This window comes from Castor canadensis, chromosome 9 (genome assembly GCF_047511655.1).
Source record: "Castor canadensis chromosome 9, mCasCan1.hap1v2, whole genome shotgun sequence".
In the NCBI taxonomy this organism is placed as follows: domain Eukaryota; kingdom Metazoa; phylum Chordata; class Mammalia; order Rodentia; family Castoridae; genus Castor; species Castor canadensis.
This window is the reverse complement of record NC_133394.1, coordinates 15,127,813-15,152,959: the sequence shown is the minus strand read 5'-3', so window position 1 is coordinate 15,152,959 and position 25,147 is coordinate 15,127,813. Positions and strand designations below refer to the sequence as shown.

At 39.8% G+C, this 25,147-nt stretch overlaps 1 protein-coding gene across 2 annotated transcripts in view; it reads left to right on the top strand.

Annotated features, from left to right (window-relative positions):
• The window catches only part of Ttc29 (tetratricopeptide repeat domain 29), a 192,659-nt gene that overhangs the window by 35,674 nt on the left and 131,838 nt on the right, over window positions 1-25,147 (top strand). For both annotated transcript variants that reach the window (XM_074041061.1, XM_074041062.1), the window contains exon 6: window positions 1,358-1,543. In XM_074041061.1, the coding sequence (XP_073897162.1) occupies window positions 1,358-1,543 (186 nt within the window). The remainder of the gene's footprint in view (window positions 1-1,357; window positions 1,544-25,147) is intronic.

Sequence of the window (25,147 nt, the reverse complement as noted above, 5' to 3'; positions counted from 1 at the left end):
TCTTCTGGGACACCAGATTGACTTATTTATGGTTCTTGACACTTATCTTTTGTTGTGTTCCACCATTTTTATTTTTCCTAAGCCTTCGAGTTCTTCTCCTAAGTTTCCTCGTGGGCAGTATTTCTACACCTGAAGTCCCCTAGGGAATGGCTATCTGGTAGCAGTGAGCAATGTTTCACTCAATTCTTGTACATAATGATAGTTATAAAAAATAGGTGGGGGGCAGGAATGCAGAGGCCACTACATTTTACAAGTGTGCTTTAGGAATAAATGGAAAAACACAGGACACTTTGCACATGTTCCCATCCCCTGTTAGAGGGGGTTTTATAGGACTGAGGCCCAATTTATTAAAACAAACATTTTTGTTCAAGTTGACGACTACAGTGGGGTTTGGGAGACCAATTCACAATTTATTAGCATACTTTTTTGTATAAGTCAGATGCCCCTTAGGGAAAAACCTACATGGTTGTAAGCGATAAACTACCAACAGTCTGAATAAAAAGAATGACCAGTGTGTATGTATTTTCAATGGAAAAAAATCTCCCAGAAAATAGAAGCATACAAGTCTCCTCTTTCTTGGCAATGTTAGAAACGTGTGTTGCTGCAAACTGCCAGGAATGACCAAAGCCTACTGGTCATCTGATCATCGCTCCCTAAACCCATCAGCCCTGAGTGAAAACACCTGACTCTGTCCACTTCCTTTCTTATTCCTTCACTTACATTATTTTTGTCATAGTTAAGGAACATTCCTTTCTTATCTTCTTAACTTTCTTGGCAATCTCTAAATATTTTCGGACCTCCACTGGAGGAAGTAGTCAATGATACCATGTTCTCGTTATTCAGAAGAGCTGAGTACCGTACTAGTAGACATTGACCTGTCCTGTCTGTTCTCTGAAGTCTCCTGTTTGACCCAAACACGTTGAGAAGTTCTCGGAAAAGTCTTTATGGCTTTCTTCAAGTACACATCTTTTCACTAATGTGATTATTAAGATTTTCGAAAGTGATAGCACAGCTTAAAAGAAGTAAAAACACGCTTTCAAAGAAGAGAGTGGGTAATCTCAGAGATGATGTCATCATTTTAATAGTTACAATAAATTAATTTCTGCCTTTAGATTTGATTTTTAAAGCATTTAATCACTTAAGAAAAAGCAGGGAACTGGCAGAGTGGCTCAAGTGGTAAGAGCACCTGCCTAGCTGGCATGCATGAGGCCCTGAGTTCAAATCCCAGTGCCATAAATAAATGAAAGAAAGAAAAGAAAAAGCAGAGTAAGTGTCCCAATATTAGTGTGCCAGTTGCAAGACTGTGCCATAGTCATCTTTCTAACAGAGTTCTTGATGCTCTTCTCTGTCTCCAAAGGATACTTTGAAGATGTATACAGTAACTTGTATGCCCTGGCCTGTTACTTCACTAAGTCTGAAGACAAGTGGGTCAGGAACCATTTCTATGAACGGTGCTTTAAGATTGCACAGCTGATCAAAATTGACGGTGGGAAGAAAGAAGCTGAGGCGGAGGCGCACATGGGCCTGCTCTACGAGGAGGATGGTGAGTGGGCATTGGCCAGGTGACCCCAAACCAGGTGGTCAGAAGCCACCTGAGGGTAAGAATGAAAATTACTGAGGCAACAAAGCAAAGGCATGTGACTTGCCAACCAGCCTCAGGATTCCTTGCAGAATATTCCTGTACCATTTTCATTTGTTTTTTCCTTCATGAGAGCTCTTTGTCCATTTTAACGTGACTCCTCATGTACAGAAATGTTTGGATTTTTCCTAGTGTTCCCCTCCCTTATCAAAAAGTCCAGGAACCAGGAATATAACTCAGGTTATATCAAGATTTCATAATAATTTCTGAAGGAAATACTCTTTTAAATAAATTTAACTTCATACTTAATGTTATCTTAAGATGAACCAAAGACTAAAACAACAGCAAAATGGTCAAAACACTTTCCATGATGGCTGATGAAGGATTGCACACAGGAATTCATTGAAATTATTTCTGGAATGATGGTGTGTAGATGATATACAAAAAATATACAGGGAAATGTGAATAGGTATTTCATTTCCCAAAAACTTTGGCAAGACAGTTAAACAATTTTCAAATATTATTTTGTGGCTAGATCTGCAGGAAACTTTGAAAAATAAAACTTTAAAAGAATTTAGAACTGAATTTATACTCCAGAAGTTAATGAGATTGTAACCTGGAGCATGGAAGGCCCTGGAAGGTGTTCAGGGGCTGTCTAGTGTGATGGACATGGGGAATTCAGAGTGGAGTGAGAGGTCACATGGGCTGGGGTCAAGGAAGGTAGGGTGGAATCCAGAGGCACTGGTGGGGGATGTGGAAGACAGGTGAGATTTAGGCAGGTAAAGAAATAGGATTGTGTTCCCTAAGAGGAACCAGCATACAAGGAAGCAGAGTTAAAGGAAAGGACAGGAGGAACGACCCTCTTAAGTGGAAAGTGGACCTGTGATGGGCAATTAGAGTGAACTCTGGGACAGGCCAGTGTTCAGAGTCTGGACTCAACTTCCATTCATTCAGGGTCAGGAAAGGACTGTGATATAATGCCAGCCGGTCTTTGTTGTAGGCTGTGGGAGAAGGGAAAGAGGAAGGGGATGGTTAAGAAACTGCCATGATCATAAAACTTGGAAGAGATTCTTGAAAGGGATTTAAGAGTTCAATTTACAATATCTCGAAACAGAGGATTAGTTAAATGTATAAAGTAACAGCAACATGTTGCTATGTATAAACAGAGTTCTGCAAAAAAGTTCCAAGAAGTCATGAGATTTACAAATTTGAGGAACATTCATTCATTCAATGAACACTGATTTAGAACCTGATACCAGGTAATAAATCAGTGAACAAACCAAGTCCTTGTCCTTGCAACTTTCCATTCCCAAGCATATGGTTTAGTAATGTTAAGTCTTTGAGCAACTCATCTCCAGAACAGCAAGTTGTAAAACTGAAACTTTGTGTCCCTATCTTGGTTTTTTTTTAAATTTCTGAAGTTATTTCCATTAGAAGATTTATACATTGGTTCAGACATTCATTCACTCATTCAACAAACACTGGAATGTCTCCTAGCTCTCTGGCTAGCAGCCAGGGTACTGTGGTTGCCTGTCTTATGTCAGTGACAGACACACAGCAATTGAGAGCAAGGATGAGTTTGGGAATCGTGATCGAGGTGGGGCTGCGTGCTATGACATCCAAAGGTGTTTGGCTTGCTCGCATTCACTATGGGAAACAGGACATTTGGGCTTTGACAGATTTTGAAGACTTTTGCCTTTGAAATTATATTCAAGTTAGAGTCTGTTACTTTGTTTTGGAACTACCTTTTGTCAGATCTTAAAGCCTGTTTTCTATGCCTTTCAGTAGTGCATAGGCCCTAGAACCAGGCATTCATTGCAACTGAATCAATGTTGATGAAAATTTGAGAGATGACTTTGAGCGAGGGTTAAGAGCTTAGTCTGGGGTAGAATTTTCACCAGAAGAGCACATTAGGAGGATTACATATATGCGGGCAGAATGGAAGGGACTCACCTGGCTGTGGGGCTCCCACTGAGGCCATGGTGGTGTCATTCTGCACATCTGATTTGATTGGTCCAGACAAGCAAATGGAGGCCCTACAGCAACAGCTAGGCGGCAGCTGTGCTTAGGGGCAGGTGGCAGCCCCATTCAGGTTAAAAGAGAATGTTAGCCAGCAGATGGCAATGGGCAGGTTGTCAGGACCTGACCAAGCAGGCTAGAGTCCAGGGCAGGGCTCCAGCACCCTCAGGGAACTGTAGAGCAAATGAGGAACATGAGCCGAAGCCATTGTCACAGAGCATGGGCACATGGTTGCAGTCAGGGGTAATGTTCAGCCCACTGGCACAAATGTGACCAGGCTCCACCCAGAGCCCCCCAGCCAGAGTCTAGCACAGCAGACATATCCGAGTCCCCACTGCTGTTAATGGCGGCCCTAGTATACAGTGTGGCCTGGTTCCCATCGCTCAGGGGCTGGCAGTCATTCATCATGTCAAGAACCTGCAGACCAACAGTAGGCAAGTAGACATGGGTAGAAAATCCCTGGCTCCATCCCCTAGAATCGGGATCTTATTTGTAAGGATCTTACCATGCAAGCAGGACCCATGGTAAGCATTATTCAGACCCCATCTGTGCAGCACCAGAGAAAGAGCCCAGTACTGGATCAGTGAGAGATGTCCTTCTGGAGCATTGCTCTTACATCCAGCAGGGCCAGATGTCAGACCCTGGGAGAGAGAGGACTTTTTCCAGACATGATCCAGGAAGTGCCAGCTAAAGCCTGGATCCAAAAGCAAAAGCAGCTGCCCTGGAACAGCCTTAACTTCAATCCTCTCCTGCTCGGACAGCAATAGCAGCTGGGTGCAGCATCCACCCCTTCCCTGGCAATACAAGGAGACAGAACAGGGGTCCACGCCTTCCAGCTGCATCTTTACTGGTGAGGCGTGGGGGTGAGGGAGAGATGCAAACCGGCTGCAGGGCTAATCACAACAGTGTTCACGGCACTGATCAAGACCTTGATTTTGACCTTATAGACCTAAACACTGAGGCTGGCTTGTTTCTGTAGAGACTGGCAGAAGGCCAGTCTCTCTCTGGGGCTGAGCTTTAAGGGTTGGTGTTGGACACATTAGCTCTTTATTTCAATCCACCCACAGATCCAATGGTGGTCCACCATTAGACCTCTAGGCTTTGTCTCCCAGCTATCCAGCAGCCCATTCCTTTTCACTCCACTGGCTTTGAGTCCAGGTATAGACTCCACTGTGGGAGGCTAGGAGGATGATTCCATGTCCTCTTGGATGGTGGGTGTGGGTATGAGGCTATTCACTGAAAATAAGCAGGGGACTCCATTGTAAGAACAGTAGGAAAGGCACATTTCCAGTTGTGAGGGCCTCGTCTGTGACACTAGCATAGGGCGAGGAAAGGCTACCCTAGATCTATATAGCATTGACCCCCAAACTCTTCACTGACTGGGGAACTTCTGAAGAAAGAGCCAGTTGTCCTGGCTGGCAGGTGCTAGACAGGGCATTGCAGTGTCAACACGAATGTTGTGAAGACACAGGGGAATGACCATCAGCTAAGCATCCAGGAGTGGAAGGCAAGTGCAGCAATAGTGGTGGAGGGGGATACCACTCTTAGGGACTGTCCCCTTGGCCATTCTGATCTCATGGAGAGGAGTTAGAATTTGTGATCTCATGTGTCTCTGTCACGACACCATCATGCAAGTTGGTGGGCTGCATCTCATAATATCTGCTGTACCCATTCTTTAATGATCATGTAGAAAATGTGTTCCCACCATGGGCTTTATTTCCATGAATTTTATGAGGGGCAGCATAATTCGGTCTTCTTCTTAGTAAAGTAATTATCTCATCCTGGGTAACTTCCTTCAATAATTTGAAAAATCAACAAAGTCTCTCACTGAGACCCTTATGCTGCAAGTCTCTCACTCCTCAGGACTTTTTAAAGCTAGATCCTGCGAACAATCACTACCTCTTGGGCAAGTGTGGTGGTACATGCCTCTAATCCCAGCTACTCAGGAGGTAGAGATCCAGAGGATTGATATTCTAGGCCAGCCTGGGCAAAAACATAATAAGACCCCATCTCAGTCAATAAGCTGTGTGTGATGGGGTGTGCCTGTCATCCTAATTACATGGAAGGATGTAGGTAAGAGGATTGTGGCCTGAGGCCTGACCTGAGTCAAAGCATGAGACTCTGCCTGAAAAATAACCAGAGCAAAAAGGACTGATAATGTCTCAAGTGATAGAGTGCCTGCTTAGCAAGTATGAGACCCTGAGTTCAAACCCTGGTACTGTGAAGAAAAAAATAAATAAAAACCACTAACTCCTGAAGGCTGATCGCAACATTACACATAAACTCTTCATCGTTCAACGTGAGTCATTGATCTATCTCTAGTCCCCTGCCTTGCTTCCAGAAGGCCTGCATTGATGTTAGTTTGCTGGGACAATGGCCTCACTGACAGCAGGCCTGCTGCAGCACTGCCCTGAGAGGTCTAGAGTGGAGCTGAGCTGCAGAGGCAGGAGCAGGAGCGCTCATGCAGGTCTTCCACTGCTCCGCAGGGTGCTGTGTGATTGCAGAGGTATTGCCTCATGCTTGGTATGGTCCAAACCCACACATAAGAGTACTATGACATAGCAGACCCTTGATGCATGGCCTATTCTGCCAGCTCAGCATTCATGGCCTGGTGCATCCTCCCTTCCTCTGTGTGACTGGCAAAGGCAGGGGTCAGGGGATAGGGACAGGGCTGAGGTAGAGGCCTTGTGTTCGCAGCCATACAGTATGGCATACAGATAACAAGACTTGCCACATAGGCTTTCATACTAACCTCACCCCTGTCAGCAGAGAAAGACAGGGTTCATCTAACTGGTTTCTCTGGCTCAGGCTGAACTCCATGACTTTTCTGAAAAGCTTGCCTGCAGAGGCTGGTTCTGGGGAAGATAACTTTGCCTCTCGAATCAGATAGTTCTGTATAAAGAGTGCTCTCCTTAAAAAGAGGGGTTGGTACAATGAAAATGAATCCATGATGTTGCAGATAAACTTGAATTTTTGCCTGAAACTGCCAGGGAAAGACTAAGAAATGAAGGACAGGGGGCATGGCTCAAGTGGTAGAGCGCTTGTCCAGCAAATGCCAGCCCCCAAGTTCAAACCAAAGGTTTTATTTTTTGAAAGACTAAGAAATGAAAATAATGAGAGAAGATGGTAAATGGGGAATTTCCTGAAGAACAACACACAATAATTGCAATGAAAGCAATAATCTTGACCCTTAAAAACATCTGAATATGTAAACTAAGATCACTCTTTGTTCTCCAATCAAAATTAATAGAGATCCACAGTTCAATAAATACTTGGAAAGTTTTTGAACACTCAGATAAAAACAGATTACCTACTTTGGGAAAAAATTTAAGCAAGACTCCATTTACTCTTTTCAACAATAGATGTCGTAAGATAAAAAGAACGGAGTCTATGGAACTTGGGGGGAAAGGAAAGAGAGAGGACGGTTGTGGAGTTGAGAAGGTTGGGAGCCTGCTACAGAGCTACATCTATGCTCTGGCCTTCATGGAAAGCAACAGGGAGCCATTCCTCAGATGGGCATAGCTTAAAAAGCACTAAGAGCCTAGTTTCCATTGTATCCTAGAACCCAATGAGTGATAAGTCAAAAATTAAAAACTCAGGGCTAGAGAAGCCTTGTTATAAAAGAACTGATGGGAAATCCCCAAGTCAATTAAATGTATAAGTTAAATTTATATAAAAAGTGCGTGTCAGTAACTTTGGAAGTAGATGATACTATGATTTTAATTTTCTCTTTATGATTTTTTTCATATTTATCAAATAATAATGTTGATTATTTCTCTTATTTTAAAATTAAATTTTCAGAGAAGCATTTTAAAATAAGCTATAAAAAACAAGTAAGAAACTATGGGCAAATATTTACTGAATCATTGATGACAAAGACCTTTGAGACACAAAAGGGATGATTATATCCTTTTCCTGCTCCAAGTACAGAAAGAATTCAAAAGAAACATGGAAGCTGATTGGAGAAAAAAGCACAAATCAGATTCTCTGTTATCCCCTCAGAATTAATCTTACCAATAGTCATTGCAGATGGGTGAAGCTCCCGCTCTTCTGAAAGTTCAAAGCCAGCTCCTGTGAGCTTTAGCATGGAGTTCAGAGTAAGTGTGAGAACTGAGTCCACAGAGGACAGAACTGTGCCATCAAACCCGTTGCTCCTCCTCTCTTGAGAAGTGAAGAGGGAAAGAGATAGGAAGTGTCCTTGTCCTCCTGCTCCCTCCCTCTCCCATGAAAACATGACGCTAGGGGAATAAAATTCCCTCTATCAGAAACAAAAAGTGAGATATTTAATAGATATTTGTAAATTCTTTAATTTTTTTTAAATTAAAGACCTCATTCAATTAAAGTAAATAAAAGCTGGGAAATACTTGAACCAAGCATGGTAATGGACCGATGCCACTATTATGTAAAGAACATCTGTAAATTGGTGTGAAAAAACACTAAATGGCTACAGGAACTTAGAAGACAATTGAAATAAATTCAACCAGATAATAAACATGAAAAAAGCTAACACTGATAATAAAGAAAACAGGACAAGTTAAAGTACTAAAGATACGTCATTTTCACCTGTAATTTTCTAACAAACATTTATCATGTTTCCACTTCATGCAAGGCATTGGGCCAAAGACTGGGAATGCTTGGGTGGGAAAGCCTTCTTGGGCTCTTTACTCATGGGCTCACATTTTAAGGGAAGAGGCAAGTCAGTTCTTTGATAATTGCAATAATGCGAGTATTGCTAGTAGGATAAACACAGAAATCACCAAATGTAACTTTGATAAATTAAGCATTTTTTTCTTTTCTTTTCTTTTTTAATGATTTTATTAGCATATAATAGTTGTACAGGGGGCTACATTGTGATATTTGCATATATACTTACAATACAACTTAATTTGATTTACCCCCTCCATCATTTTTCCTCTTCCCCCTTCTCCTGCTTCTTATAACAATTTCAGTAGGTTTCATTCCTCTATTTTCATATATTGATACAAAACACAACCACCATATTCACCCTCATTCTCCCCTTCCTTGTGGCCACTCACTTCCTACTGGTACTCATCCCCAGAAAAGATTTATACTTTCCTCCTGTCCTTCATTTATTAAATTAAGTGTATATTGATAGTCCAAAGGGGTTTCGCCTTGGTACTTCAGGTCTGTGTACATCGTGTTTTAATCAAATTACCCCCTCCCCTCCATTACTTACTCATTCTTTTATCACCGTGCTCCCCTGATAATCAACAGTTTACTGTATAGTACATTACATTATATTCATATAGAAATAGGTTGTTTCAATATTTTTCATTCTCTAACATTTTCTTTCTCTCTCTCATCTCCTGTAGCCCCCAAAGGCAGACTCACTAATACGATTCTATTCTCTTTGTCACTATACATATATATATATATAATATATATATAATCATATATGTTTCTATATATACACTTAACTTATAGGTCTATCTTCCACATATGAGAGAAAAGAAAGCATATTTCTTACACTCCTAATTTCCTTCATGAAAGTCTCCCAGGAGCTCCCTCCAGACTCACTCATTCATCCAGTGTGGAAGAAGAGCCAGCCATTAGAACAAAGGCATCAAAGAGTGGGCACAGTAGTATGGATGTCAACACTGAGCACTGCATATGGACATCTTTGAAAATTCAGTCCAGTGAAAGTATTTAACTGGTTCCCTACATGTCTTATCCTAGAAATAGTGAGTGTCTGATCTGCTATCTCCAAGATAATTCACTCTTAAAATATCTCTCCTCTATTCCACTTATATCATAACCCAGATAATAGTTCATACAACTAGAACCATCTATTAAATTTCTGGGGACATTTCTCACCCAAATAGGCCACCACTGCTAAAGAACAGCTTTCAATAGGCTTCTTACCTATATAGACACCAAGACCACACACACACACACACATTCTTTGCTGGACCACAGTATTACTCCGTCTGCAGAAAATTTGGTGGCCCCAAATCATGCCAGTATCTTCCAAAACTGAGGGATGTCCCAATATCAAGCATTCCTGTAATCCCACTCACCATCTCATGTCCATAGACTTGTACATCCTGGTGTTTTATCTCCCAGTCACCCCAGCATCAGGGCTTTGGTGACAACAGTAACCATTTTCATCCTTTATTCTCACAGCAGCAAATGTGATTGTTGACACTGACTTAGACAACACTTTCATGAGAATACTGAGATTTAACCAAACCCTTCTCCCCCCAGGGCAGAAGTGAACATCGCTACTAATTATGGGCTATGTCTAAAGTAAAATAAGCTGAAGATGTGTGTATTGGCCAGACTTTCTGGCTCTCCGAGCAAACCCTTCTTCTATAACAGCTTTTCTGGCCACTAATTCTACCTCACAAACCCAAAGCCCCATATGTATAAAGGAAACAGTCAGCAACTTGTGTATTAGACTTTTGGAAGTCCGAGGCCCGGACTTCATAGTGTCAAATGAAGGCCTCCTGCAATGCAGCTTATTAGGACTGTTCTCACGCAGCTCTTCTGCCCCATTTCCTCTCTGCCTTGACTGCAGCCTTGCTGTTGGTGGGCTCCCCATGCACCTCACTTGCAACCAAGTTGGTGATTCTACTTCTGTCTTGGCTTGGTGGGGTGGGACTTTTTCCATCCACCCTGCAGCCTCCTGTCTGTCTATACGATGCCCTTGCTCTGCCTTTACCTCTCCAGTTGGTGCTGACAGCTCTGGTAACTATACAACTAAGACAGGATAATCACAGTAATATTTTTGTTGTCTCATGTCAGTGGACTTTTTCCATCATATTTGTTATGGGTTTGTATTAGTCAGGGTTCTGTGACTATGACAAAATATGAGAAAATAAACTTTAAAGGAGGAAAGGCTATTTTGGTTCATGGTTTCAGTTCATGGTCAGTGGGCTCTGTTGTTTTGGGGCCTGTGGCAGGACAGAATATCATGGGGTGGAGCACATAGTAGGGCAAAGCTATTCACCTCATGGCAGCTGGAAGCAGAGAGAAAGACAGGAAGGGGCCAGGATCCCAACATTCTCTTCAAGGCCATGCCTCCAGTGACCTAACTTCCTTTGGCTTGAACTCCACCTCCCAATAGTACCACAGGCTGGTGACCAAGTGTTTAAGACATGGTGTCTGGAGACACCCCACTGCAAATTGACAGGGTTGAATTGTGAACCTCACATAGACAGTGAACTCTCAACCCCCAGTACCTGTGAATGTGACCTTAATGGAAAGTAGGATCTTTGCTGATGATCAAGTTAAGAGGAGGATGTTATGATGGCCCTTAATCCAATATAACTGTGCCCTTGGATACAGAGACAGATATGTTCAGAAGGCTGATGATGGGAAGACACAGGACGTACTATCCACAGACCAAAGAATGTACAAGACTAGCAGAGGCCAGGGAGAGGCAGGAACAGATTCTCTCTCACAGTCCTCAGAAGAAATCAACTCTGCTGACATATTGATTTTGGCTTCCCACCTCCAGCACCATGAGACAACAAATTTCCATTGTTTAAGCCACCTAGTTTATGGTAGACCCAGAAAACTAAATCAATATTCAACATAGGGCCAAAAGGTATAATTTCAGGAAAGAAAAAGAAAATATCAGTAGTGGAATGATATATATGAAGAACAAAATGTTTCTTCATTTTCAACTTTTGACAGGTAGAACACCTATAGGGTGGTGATCACAAAATGACTTCTAAAAACTCTAATTAAAATTTCATATAAATAATCTTTAACTAACATTTTGACTTTTTCCTTCATTCTATATTCCATTATTTGTGTGTGTGTGTGTGTGTGTGTGTGTGTGTGTGTGTGTATGGTACTGGAGCTTGAACTCAGGGTCTGCACCTTGAGACACTCCACCAGTTCTTTTTTGTGAGGGAGTTTTTTTGAGACCAGGCTGGCTTCAAACTGTGGTCCTCCTGAGCTCTGCCTCCTGAGTGCAAGCCACCAGCACTTAGCTTATATTCCGTTATAAATGTGACTTTACTTTTGTTGTTTAGCATTTGAAGTGAGGTTGCTTATCACAGTATTCAGTGCTTTAAAAAGATAAAAAATATAATAATTTTATATAATCAAAGACACGACATCAAAATTGATAGAAATCTCATTGTAATTTCTTATTTGTTATGGAGTAACATTCGCCAGTTTATTAGAAAAACAACCTTAATAACTGAAAGACATGTAAAGGATATATCAGTTTTTAGTGTGGTATTTTATTTTCTCTTTCATTTTATTAAAAATTGATAGAGATGTAAGCGCAGTTGAGAGGATTTAAAACCCATCAAATGCACAAAAATCTCAATGGGGGCGAGCTCGAGGGAATGACAGGAGACATACTTTGCATGACGTGCTCTCTTGCACAGTTAGGACCAGCTACTTAGTGTATGCATTGTATTTTTTAATTGGAGGAAACCTAATTAGTGCAAAAAGCTCTCCATGAAGTATGGAAAAGGACAGAAGGTCTTTACAGTTGACAAGATATAATTGTGAAGATGAAAGAACTATTATAGATCCAATCACACTATTAGTAAAGCAGAAATGCATAAAGTGGGGGGGTGGCAATGATGCTAATTAAGTGTGTAGATTGAATTGTCAGCTGATAGTGTAGGCAGCCCAAATCTGCAGGGATTTTACAGATGTGGGATGAAAGTTTGAAATCAAAACGTCAATTAGAAGTCTTCAAATTGATGCACACGGGTTAAATTAGCAATAGGTGGTAGACACTGGGTGGCTGTCATGGTCTTGATACTTACCATGCATTTGAGCATCGTGCCAGAGATGAAGGGGACAAAGACAAAGCAGTGGTAATGGTACTAGACTGGGTTACTCAGGCAGATTCTCTGTTGACACTGCCCTTTGCTAATGAGCGACATGAGTCTAGGTGAGTTACTTTACCACTGTGCTCCTTGCTTGCCTCATCTCTAAAATAAGGATGTTGGAGCACATGCTGTCTCCTCTCAGTTCACTGCAAGCTCTGATTTCTATGGCTGTTTAAGTGGTTATTGAAAGATGCATCATTAAAATCTGTGTGTTGCTGGGCATCGGTGGCTCATGCTGTAATCCCAGCAACAGCATGAAATGTAAACTAGAAGAATCACGGTTCTTGCTGGCCAGAACAAAAAGCATGATCCCATCTCCAAAATAATCAGAGCAAAAAGGGCTGGAGGTGTGGCTCAGGCAGTAGAGCACCTGCTGAACAAGTGCAAAGCCTTGAGTGGCAATGATGCTAATTAAGTGTGTAGATTGAATTGTCAGCTGATAGTGTAGGCAGCCCAAATCTGCAGGGATTTTACAGATGTGGGATGAAAGTTTGAAATCAAAACGTCAATTAGAAGTCTTCAAATTGATACACACGGGTTAAATTAGCAATAGGTGGTAGACACTGGTATTGCCAGTAAACCCTGGTATTGCCAAAAACAAAAACTCTGTGTTGACCTATTTAGTTATAATGGTGAGAGAAACATCAGTTTACAAAAAGCAGAGATGAGCTTTATATTAACTTCTTTTTGTCTCTCTTAATTATTCAAAGTAATTCTAGTTCTTCAGAGCTTTGCTGTGAGGGTAAATGAGATTGGAGAAGTGTCCTTGTTCTGTTGGCCACAATAGAAAAGCATCTCGTCTCTCTCTGTTCCTATCCTCTTTCACTCCAAGGTGGGCGTGTCACTTAAAGTAGGGTTGGGAAGATGCCTGTGATGCTGGGGTAACTGGATATCAGAGCTAGTAGCAGCAGTTCCAGAGAACCCCCACTGGAACCTGGAGAAAGTCCTCAAAGAGGCCAGCATGGGAAACCAGGCCTGCGGGACCCCTCCAACCTGTCACTGCCATTCTTCTTCTCTCTCGTCGCCCTTCCACTCATCTCCCAATGGTCTGTGATGTCGTCTGATCTCTTGCCCACCTGTGATGTCCACCAAGGTTCCACTGTAGGTCTACACAGACATGCAAATTTACAAATCAAAGCAATTTAGGGAAACTTCTTTGTGAACTGCTTTGCTTTGGGCTTGTAATTTTGATTCAGAAGTAAAGCCACCTGTTCTAGTAGTGTACACAATTCTCTTTTTTCTCCAGACCTTACCAGCACATGAAGAGGGAGGCTTTGCTCCGCTAAGATTTTCTCTGTGGCTTTCTGAGTGGTCAGAGTTGGTACTTAGAGCACATTCTTTTTGTCTCGGGAGCTGGAAGGTTTATGCCTGTGTCCCCACTCTCCCACTCGATGTTGAGATGCTGCATATAAATGAGCTGGCACTTAGAAGAGCATGGCTTGGGAGGGCAAGGAAAGAAGCAAGAATTATTCTCTAGTGACTAATATTTCATTAAGTCATGATCTCTGAAGGCTGTGCCCCAAAAGAGGGGCTATAAGAATGGCACAAAGGGTCAAAAAAAGCTTGTTTCTTCAGAATAACAGGTAGAGAGGGATGTAATAAATTGTGACATAGTTTTAATTGTTTAAAACTGGGTTGGGAAATTGCATTGTTTAATTCTTTTAGATGAATTAATTTTACAACCATACTGGATCTTCAAAATAACCTAAATAGCAAAATGATCTAAATAGTAAAATGAAAGAGCAATTAAAGAATTCTGAGATAGCCATATAATTTGTTAGTAGCAGGTGCTAGACTTGAACCCAGAGCTCCCAGTATCCATATCAGCTCCCTTCCCCCTCTGACTGTCATAGTCAACACAAATACAAACTCTTCTTTATGCATGGTTTTTCAAACTGATTTAAGAGTATCATTCAGGCAAACTGAGAACAAGTCAAATGCGTCTGTAATGTACATACGGCAGTAGCACAGACAAAGTGTATTCATATGAAAACACAGTTTCTTTCTCACTCATGAGGCAAGTACATCATATTGCAGGTGCCAGTATGAGAGGCTGGGTTTTTTCCTTTTTAAAATTTATTTCAATTTTATTTTATTGCGGCTAATACTAAACAGAAGATCTATCCTTTGGACAGATCTTCATGTTCATAATACAGTGTTGTCATCTGTAGGCACAGTGCTGTGCAGAGGACCACTAGAACTGCTCATCTCACATAACTGAAACTTTCTACCCATTGATTAGCAGCTGCCCACACCCCCTTCTCTGCCCTCCCTCCAGCCCTGGCAACCTCATTCCACTCTTTGCTTCCATTAGTTTGACTGTTTGAGATTCTCCATGTAAATAGAATCATACAGTATTTGTCCTTCTGTGGCTGCCTTATTTCATTTGGTATAGTGGCCTCAAGGTTCATCCTTGTCACATGTTGCAAGATTTCCTTATTCTTTAAACCTAAATCCTTGTAAATGACAACCTAAAGCATACTGGAGCCAGGGTGGGACCTGTGTCTCCAGATATTAGGTTTAATGTTCCTTCCATTAGCCTACATTACCTCCTTGTACAAAGATTTATTGAGCAGCAAACTCACAAAGTTCACCTCCTGGGTTTATTTTTCCTTGCTATGTTTTTACTGTAATTATGATCAGAAAAGGCTTCTGAAATAGGACTGGCCAGGATAAAACTAAGAACAAACATATTTGCTCTCACTTTTTACGTCCTCTTTCATTTACCAACTGGTCAAACCATTTGCCTTCTTGCTTCTGTCCTCAGCCCTATCTCAACTCAAGATTCCCACTCCATCAGTGGGTACCCAGACAAAGCCCTCATTAATTAAGCCACACTTCCCTCTGGACTCCAGATTACACATTATAAAGATGATTCATTAGGAAAGTTAACTTTGTGGAGGTTAGAACAATATAGAGGTCTTCCAAAGATGGAGAGCAAAGTCAAAGAGAAAAAGATTGATAAACTGAGTTAGTGAGAACAAGAGGGTTTGGATGGCTTTATATATTAAACTAGGGGGTGTTTTTTGTCATGCATTAAAATCCAAACACAGATTGAGCTGTTCAGTAATTGTGGGTGGAGTAACCAACGGCAGGGAAACTGGAAGCAGGGGAAGACTGAGGAGGCATGAAGATCTGGACAGACATTCCACAAGAGACAACATCAGTCATTCAGAAATAAAGTGATAGTGGAAAGGAGAAAAAAACTTCATATGCAGCATTCACAAGGAAGAGTTAGTAGCTATATTTTATATAAAATATACCTCAATTGGAAGTGTTTAATTTCTTTTTCTTGACAGCACTTGGGTTTGAACTCAGGACCTCATGCTTGCTAGGCAGGCGCTCTTACCACTTGAGCCACACTACCAGCCTGACAATCTTAATTTCATAAAAAACGATTCAGATAATTCACCACAGTAAATATAAGGAATACATGAGAAAAGAAACAACTTAAAATCAATTTGAATAATTGCATAGTGCCATTTATCACTTCTTAAGATACCAAAAAAAAAGAAAGTAACCATGATTCCTTAAAGAACACTTATATGTGCTGGCCGGTGGTATTGTGTGTCATTTGAATGGTTCTGAAAGTAATATAGCAATATACAGTCTTTTGAAGTGCAGTTATGAAAATATACAATTGGAAAATTAATAAGATAATACATACAAGCAGAAAAAGATAATATAGATATGCATAAAAATTATGATTGGATAAAGAAAAAGAGCAGAATAAAACTCAAGGAAATAAGTACTTGCTGGGTGATTGATGCTGTCATTGTTAGCATTTGAAAACTTTTTCCCCTATAGAGTGTTTCATTCCAACTGACATATTTTTGCCCTTAAACTAAGTAAATGTACATTGCATTATGCATTTGCTAAATACTACTTTCTTGCTTTATTGGATTATATTTTCAAAGTTCTTTTGAATTTGGATGATTATCATCCCAGTGTATAAGGGCCTGACAGAGTTCACAGGACTCGTGGCTTTTGGTGTTAGAACCAGAAGGTCCTGGTAAATTTGCATGAACTGGTCACCCTAGGAAGAGTGAATATTAAGTTTTTATTTTGTCTTTCTAAACCTAGTATTTTATTCATGCACTAACAATAGCGAGGCAATAACATCTTAGTTATTTGCTATTAATAGGTTTTTGACAAGCATAATATGATTATTTTTTGGTTTCAAATGACTTTTATTTTCTATCTAAATTGCTATCATATTTTAAAATTTGTAACAATACAGCCTCCCTTACATACAGGATGTTGCAAGAAAAAATGGCTTAAACTGACAAAGGGCATCTTTTTAAATGGTTGGCCTTAAAAGATAAATTGATTGGTGAGCACTATGGATATTTGGAGAAGAAAAAAACAGACAAATGCAAATCCACACCAACAATAACCCCCAAAACTTTCCATAAGTTTTCCTGTTGGGGTGTCTAAATCTTGGTCACATCTTTAGTGTAACTAGACAAATTCACTGGGAACATTTTTCCCTCTTCATAGTTAAAAAAGAAATCCTACATACCTTAAAAGCTTCTTGGAGGGAACTTTCCCCAAGAGATTCTGTGGAAGAACTAACCCATTATCCCATTCAAGTTTCTTAGTAAAGTCGTGGGAAGAAAGGTCAACCAAGCCAGTTGTGTCTGATCTGATTCCTGGTAACCCCAACATGACAGTCACTAAGAATCTTGACAAACGTGAGCCTGTTGAAACACCTCCCCTTTCTCTAGAGGGTGACTGCGAGGCTCACGACTTCCACCTTACTACCTCCCACACTTCATTCTGGCATAATTCCACAATTAGATTTAGAAAGTGGCTCCTAACATACACTTTCCAAGATGCATCTGACCAGATCTGACCAGATGCATCTCAGAAGCAATATTACAAGCAGAGTGCTTTTATACTTGCGTAAAAGTGAATGTAATAGTTCGAAACTTTTTTTTGATAAGTCATTGGATTAGCTTGCTATTTCTATATAAATTAATTGTCCCTTTTTGGGCCATGTCAGTTTATTCTCCATCCACTCTGTGTACACATGCATAAGACCTCATAGTATTTAATGAAGAGATTCTTTTTAAGTATTGATAGCCATAAAAAAATTATACCATGTTTGATCTGTGTTAAAGAATCAAAGTCCAAGATTTCTGAATGGAATTTAGAATAAAAATGTAATTAGGTTACATCCCTAAAGTCTGATACATCTTTAAACAAGACTGAAAATGAAACTTTATTAAAGCTTCAAATGAATTACTTCGCTGCTTTTTTTGAAAATTCATTTTCTTCCCTTTCTCTTTCATGTCTGTGTTACTGACATTGCTGCTTGTATTTTACCTGTCTTTCTCAGGGTGGTTTAATTATTTACTGCTTAACGAGTAGCACAGAGAGAAAGCCTCCTTCAGAGGTGCCCGCTTGCAGTAGGTTTTTCTGTTTCAAAGTCTTGCAAGGAGGCCTTGGATTGCTGCACCCAGCTGCAGCTTTTGCTATAGGAAGCTGACTCTTCTGGAGGCCATATTTTCTGTCCAAAGCAAGACTCAATCCAGAAATACTTCTGCAGAGGTACAACTGAACAGGAGCCTGAGAGGTGTCAGGTTACAGTTGCCAAAATTCTTTCCAATTAGTGTCTTTTTTAAATTTTATTGTTATTTTTTCAAGATTTTTTTATTGTTATGCTGGGGGTACATTGTGGTAGTTACAAAAGTTCTTACAATATTTCAGATATATCATACTTGAATTCACCTCCTCCATCATTCTCCTTTATCCTCCTTCCCCCATTCCTGAAATAGTTTCAACAGGTCTCGTTTTTACATTTAGCTGCAGGTGTACACAATATTGACACCATCTTCACCATCCAACACCCTTTCCCCACCTCCTCCCCTCTTCCACTGGTACCAAGCCCCCAAACAGGACCTGTTCTGCCCTCCTGTTCTTGGATTTTGTAAAAGAAAAAAGATGACATTTTTGTTTGTTTAAGATAGCTATACAGGGAGTTTCCTTGTGACATTTCCATGAATTTGTGTATTATATCCTGAATTGGTTCATCTGATCTATTTTTCTCCTTTCTACCTTAGTCTCCTTCTTATGGTGATTTCAACAGGTTTAAAAATTCTGTATTCATTCTTGTATAGGAAGTACATCAACCACATTCACCTTCTTCACTTCTTTCTTTTCCCCTCCTTCTCTCGTATGTGACCTCCCCTTGGTGTGACCTGTCCAATTAGTGTCTTAAATGACATTTAATGGACTAGGTGACACTGTTCCGTACCATTTAAGTTTTAAGGCACTCCATCCAGATTCACTCCAAACAGTATGCTTTAAAGGAAATGGTAACATTGCACCAAAAGTTACTGAACTGAATGTCTGTGAAGCAGCAGGCATTCAGCGTGGAGCTGACACAGTCATTTTGAGCACAGTTTGCAACCATACTTTGAGCTTGGCATTGCAATCCTTGCTTCAGAGCCTGACAGAGAGGGACTCAGAAGTAGTGTGGGAAGGGTATGATTACATCATGGTGGTGAAGTCAAACCACGTCCTTTGTCTCAAACTCAAACATTGGGCACATTTTCCAAACAGGCTTTGGCATCAGCTGTGATATGAGAAGTTAGGTAAGATAACCCTTGAGCCTCGGTTTCCTCATTTCCAAAATATAGACACAATGTAGACTCTAAGTGTCAAAAAAAGGTTATTCAAATATCTATTTACATGTATATTTACAAGTATGTATTGTGTATCTATGTATACACACACATATATGTTTAAATACATGACAGCTAATATTGTGCCTGGCACATCTTAAATGTTCAACTAGTGATTTTTCTCTCTTTCCATCCTCACCTAAATAGATTCCTTTTAGTTTGTTAGGTTTCTTCTAATATCCAGAATAACATACATTTATTATTTATTGTCCATTGAGACAAAGACATGGGGTGGGGAATAAGTACTCTCTTCTCCCCACTTCTGTCTTCAGTACTGGTTCTTTTGCTTCTATGATTTAATATCTTCTCTTTGCTCATATAATCACAATATAAATCAGATTGAATAGAATTTATTTAAAATTATGAGAAATATGTAATTCAGGTAAGAATGACATTATTGATTAAGTCCAAGCAATATGATTCATTAGTTAATTGACCTAAGGTCAATATAGAATTTATTTCTCCTCAGACTTCTATGCCTGTCAACACTTTTTACTAAATATTTCTAAATGAGTTGAAAACATGAAAGTAAAATAATCTATTATATGAGGAAAATAATAAATCCTGCAAACCCTACAAGGTTTATTAATGGCTAGTGTTAACTCCATGTATATACACATGTATATACATGTTTTATATAAATGTTCACACTTAAATTTTTTTAGCTTTTTGAGTAAATCCGATACCTCCAGTTATTCCCTTTTAAGAGCAACTCTGTGTTAGTCAGATTGTTTGTTGCTGTGACAAATCCCTGAGAAGGTTTACTTGGGCTCCTGGTCCCAGAGGTGTCAGTCCGTGGTGTACCGGTTCCATTGTTCTGGTCTAAAGCAAGTTAGAGCATCAGAGTGGAGAGAGAGTGGTGGCACAGAGCCGCTCACCTCATAGCAGCCAGGAAGCAGAGAGACAGGAAAGGCCTGGGACAAGTTGTATCTTTCCAGCACACGTTCTCAGTGACCTGCTTCCTCCAACAAGGCCTCACCTGCCAATATGTCATCGTATTATGAATCTATCAGTGGATTAATTGATCCCAGGATTAGGTCAGAGCCCTCAGGATCCAATCACTCCCCCCAAATCCCAAGAGCTGACAACCAATTAGCCTATAACATTTGGACCTTTTGGAGGGCCGCTTCATGTCCAAGCATAGCAAGTGCTTACTCCCTAGAAATTATGAGACTCAGGAACTAATACTGTAGGGTTTACTGACACAGACTAGTGAAACTTGCTCACTGACCATCACTCAGCTACCTAAAGCCATAAATGAGCAGCAGTAATCAATAATGAATATTTTGGAGGGTGACACAGATTTTCTGTATTTCAAAAAATTGACCTGTGCTGGTTTTGCTGACATCAGTCAGAAATGCCTCTGAGAGTTTCCTCCGTACCTGTCTTCCTGTCTTTGTGGGACCCTTTCCGTTGTCGGGTTCAGTGACCATCACCAGTGTCTGATGGCCTTTCAATCAAATATGCCTGACATCTGTGCTCCAAAGGATAAAAAGAGGACTCTATTTTTAAGACATAGCATCTTAAATTTCTTCTAAGTATCCCAAAGTAGCTACCCAAATGTTATGGGCACATTTTCCTCCCAGGTTATTAAGGATGCTAATGAATCACAGAGGAAAATTTTTGTTTTCCAGTGTTCCGTTTTGCAATGGTGTGCAGTGGGTTATGGCACACAACAAATCTCCCCCAGCAGGATATAAACCCTGGAAAGTGATTGTTTGCGTTGGAGCTCGGTGAGCCCTTAACTATTTTAGCACGGAGAGTGTCTTTATAATTATCACAATCGAATGTAAAAACCAAAAGAGAATATAAATTGTTCATGCAGTTAAGCCGAAATGGAAAGCAATGTCTTTTGTTTTTAGGAAAGGGCAATAACATTTTTCTCTTTTTGTTGCTGTTCGATATTGCTCCTAGCAGATTTTATGTCTACATTGTACAGAATAGTAACTTATGCGAAAGAAGTCCAGTGGCTCCAGATTAAAATGTAACGTAATATACATAAACCTTTATTGTTCCTTTAGGTTGTTGTTTTAAACTAAAGTGGACTATTTCCCTAAAGTCCTCAACAAATGTGCACAATTTAGAACTAAATTTGCTCAAGACGTATACCGTGCTGCTGAGGTAACAGGCCTCCTGAACCTGTCAAATTATTTTCATGCAGTTGTTTCTGCAGAATTATTTTTGCTGGCAAATGTACAAGTTGATAGAAAAGGAAATAATTAGCTACTTTCAGAATCGCTGATGCATGGAGCTAAAACAGGCAGAGATTGTGACATTTTAAATTACCTGAACAATACCAGCAGCCATCTTTGGACGTAATTAACACCTTGCCTAATTGATGTCAGGTCTGGAGCGACCTGAATGAAATACTATTTTATTCAAAACTTGCTTTCACTATGATTTTCTTGCAAATTTTGGATTTGTGCACTGTTTTCTTAAACGAAGCAACTTATTTTTCTTTCTCTTTTTCTTTCTTTTTTTGTTTCCCTCCCCCTTCGAGTAATCAATGCACTGCTGAATGAGTTCATTTTAATGCACTCAATCATGCCTCTAATGTTCGTAGCTTACGGGCGCAAGCATCAGTAATGCAGGAGTGTTATATGGCTTTAGTTTGGGCCATTTCATAAAATATTCATGGAATCAAAAATGTGCATCAAAATAGCGGCTGGGAGAATTACATTTATGTTCCTGCTTTTACGGCAGCTTCACATTTAAAGCCATTTGTGTTAATATCTAGTCAATCTTCCTACTTTAAAAAAAAAACTAAAATAGGAGTGATCAGATACATTCTCCTTTGCTTAATATTAGTTCTAGACATCTGCTGCGATACAACGAATATCTATAAACTTTCAGAGATGTTGTGCAGGAAAAGAGGGGTAAGCAACAATTTGGATAATATCCAAATATATAAAATCTTATTTTCTCTACATAGTGTTTGTTTTGCCATTCTACCAAGCATTTTGCAGTTTGCAACATTGTCTGCATTTTGTTTGTATTTTTTGAATAAATGGATGAATTTCTTGTTTTTGTGGACTTTAGCTAAAGTCAAACTCCCTTGTAGTACTTGTAAGAGCTCACTTTCCTTTAGGTCAAAAACGACAAATGCATACCAAACTACTTGTTTTTATGTAATGCCAAATAATTGTTAAAAATCATAATAATGAATCAAGAGACTTGGGCTACGTCTATGCAAACCTAGACATAGACACGATTGATTTAAGATGTCTTTTCTGACACTATTTGATATCACGGAAATAAATTGACCACGGGTGGCAACTGTGGAGGGAAATCAAGGAAACATTTTGATTCCATTTTCTTCTCTGGTTCAGATGAAGTATTAATGGACTATCTGGATTTTTCCTGGGTACAGAACAACACATTCCAGGCTCTTAGTTCAGCAAAAGCTGTTGTGTCTTCCTTGTTGTGGTCACCATGGTGGTCCGAGTTACTCAACACTGATGGCAAAGATTCGCGATGATCCTGGTATCACACTGGGAAAAAAATAAGAAAAACTCGTTTTTCTCTTGGGAGAACTTTAACATCCACAAATATCCGCCAAGCCATTTCTTTCCCGTTCCGGTTTCTGTTGCGTTGTATTTTTGTGATATCTTGTCATCACTACCCCTCCCTCTGCCCCCTTCCTCAGCAGAACATAGTTTCAACAGTAATCCTAGAGGACGACAGATCTTGGACATTTGGATCAAACACTGGTCCTTGCCCTTCTCAAAAATTGAGAGTGGGATCTTCAAATCTACCAGATTCTGATATATTGAAGTTGATTTGGTAACAAAAGGTAGACTGTTTATGAATACTTTCAGGAAGTTATAAAATGATAATATCAGCCAAATTTGAAAACCTGGTTCATTATCTTCATTGATATTTTCATGTAGCTTTGCAAAAGGATAGCTATGTTTGTGGCCTTTTTACAATACTTCTTACAGGAATGGTGAATTCAAAATTCTCAGATAAAATAGATGTGCATTTTAAAAAGGGGGTGTGTATTATGTCTCAATAAATGCTAAGTCAACTAACATTAGAGCCTTTACTAAGAAGGTAAGATGATTTTTAAGGCCCTAGTCACAGTTGGAAATAGACGTTGGATGGAAATCATCCCATTGTTAATCATGCTTAAAGAGAATACTTGCATATTTAAGTTACTATACTGTCTTCATAGCATAGGCATATTTTTAAATCAAATATATCACAGTATATGCTTTCAAATTATGATCAGCCTTTAGAAAATGTGGTCAAATCATTTGTATGCTTATGGCCATTTGGATGAAATCCTTGTTATCTATTTACTGTCACCAAATAATTTTAGAAATGAGTCTCCACATATGAGAAGAAATAGGAAACTCTACTGCTGTGTAGGTTCTTCTGTTTAAAATAACACTGAGCAGAGCCCCAATGTGGTCACTGGGCAAAGTGGTAAAAGATGAGGGTGTAAAATCATGAATGGCTGGATGAAGCCACAGGTGACTACATTTGGGACACGCAGGGAGGAGATCCAGACACACCCATAGGTGTCACCACATGATTTAGGGGAAAGCAGGGGACTTAGATAGAATTGTTTATATATCATACTCCTTCAAAAAACCCTTCAGAAGTAAGTCAGGAGCCAAAACTGTGCTTTTGTTAGAGGTTAACTCGTACAGCCAGAGTAGAGTCAGAATTTCAGATCAGGAACTGGCTTGAAATCGTTAACTCCAGCATGTTTCTGATGTTATTGTTTTTGTTTTGGCAGGACTGGAGTTTGATCACGCTCCATGCCCCCAGCCCTTTTTTACTTTACTTGTCTTTTGGAAGGGTCTCCTTGTTGCCCAGGGCCAGCCTCTGATCCCAGTCCTCCTACCTACACTTCCAAAGTAGCTGGAATTATAAGCTCAAGCATTTTTCAAATCTTTTTTAAATTATTACTGTACTTGGGGTACACTGTGACATTTACACAAGTTCTTATAATATATCATAGTTGAATTCACCCCCTCCATCATTCTCCATTATTCCTCCTCCCCTTATTCCTGGAATAGTTTCATTTTTCCATTTACATACATGGAAATGTATGTAAATGGTACCAACCTCCAAGACAGGACCTGTTCTGCCCCCCTGTTCTCTGATCTTGTAAAAAAAAAATGACATTTTTGTTTGTTTAAGAGTTTCCTTATGCCATTTCCACGTATATGTTTATAACCTGAACTGGCTCATCTCCTCTATTTTTCTCCTTTCTAGTTTAGTCCCCTTCTTATGGTAATTTCAATAGGTTTAAAAATTCCGTATTCATTCTTATATAGGAAGTACATCGACCAAATTCAGCTTCTTAACTTTCTTCTTTTATCCTCCCTCTCTCGTTCGTGACCGCCTCTTTGCGTGATCTGTTTTTCATAACATTTGCTGCATTTCTCTCATATTCCACATATGAGAGAAAACATGTGGCCTTTGTGCTTCTGAACCTTGCTAACTTCACTTAAGATTATGTTCTCCAGTTCCATACATTTACCCATAAATGACATAATTTCATTCTTCTTTATAGCTGAATAAAATTCCATAGTACATAAATACCACATTTTCTTAACCCACTCATCAGGAGTGGGGCATCTTGGGTGTTTCCATAGCTTAGCTATTTGTGAATAGTGCTGCAATAAACATGGGTGTGCAGATGCCTTTATTGTAAGCTGACTCACAATTTGTTGGGCATATCCTTAGGAGTGATATTGCTGGATCATATGGCAGTTCTATTTTTAGTTTTTTGAGGAGTCTTCATACTTTTTCTATAGTGGTTGTTGTAATTTACATTCCCACCAACAGTGTATGAGGGTTCCTCTTTCATGCCAAGATTTAACTTAAGCTCCTGACTCTTGGTTTGTTGAAGAGTGTCTGATGTGGTAGAACCAGGCATATGAATTCTAATCATCATGCATTTGAAGTCTGGCTTACATTTTGAGTCATTTAATCTTCAGGAGTCCCAGTTTCCCCTTTCGTGAAAAAGTAATAATCATATCTGCTTCACCAGTTGGTTTTTGGAAGGTTAAATAAGAATAATG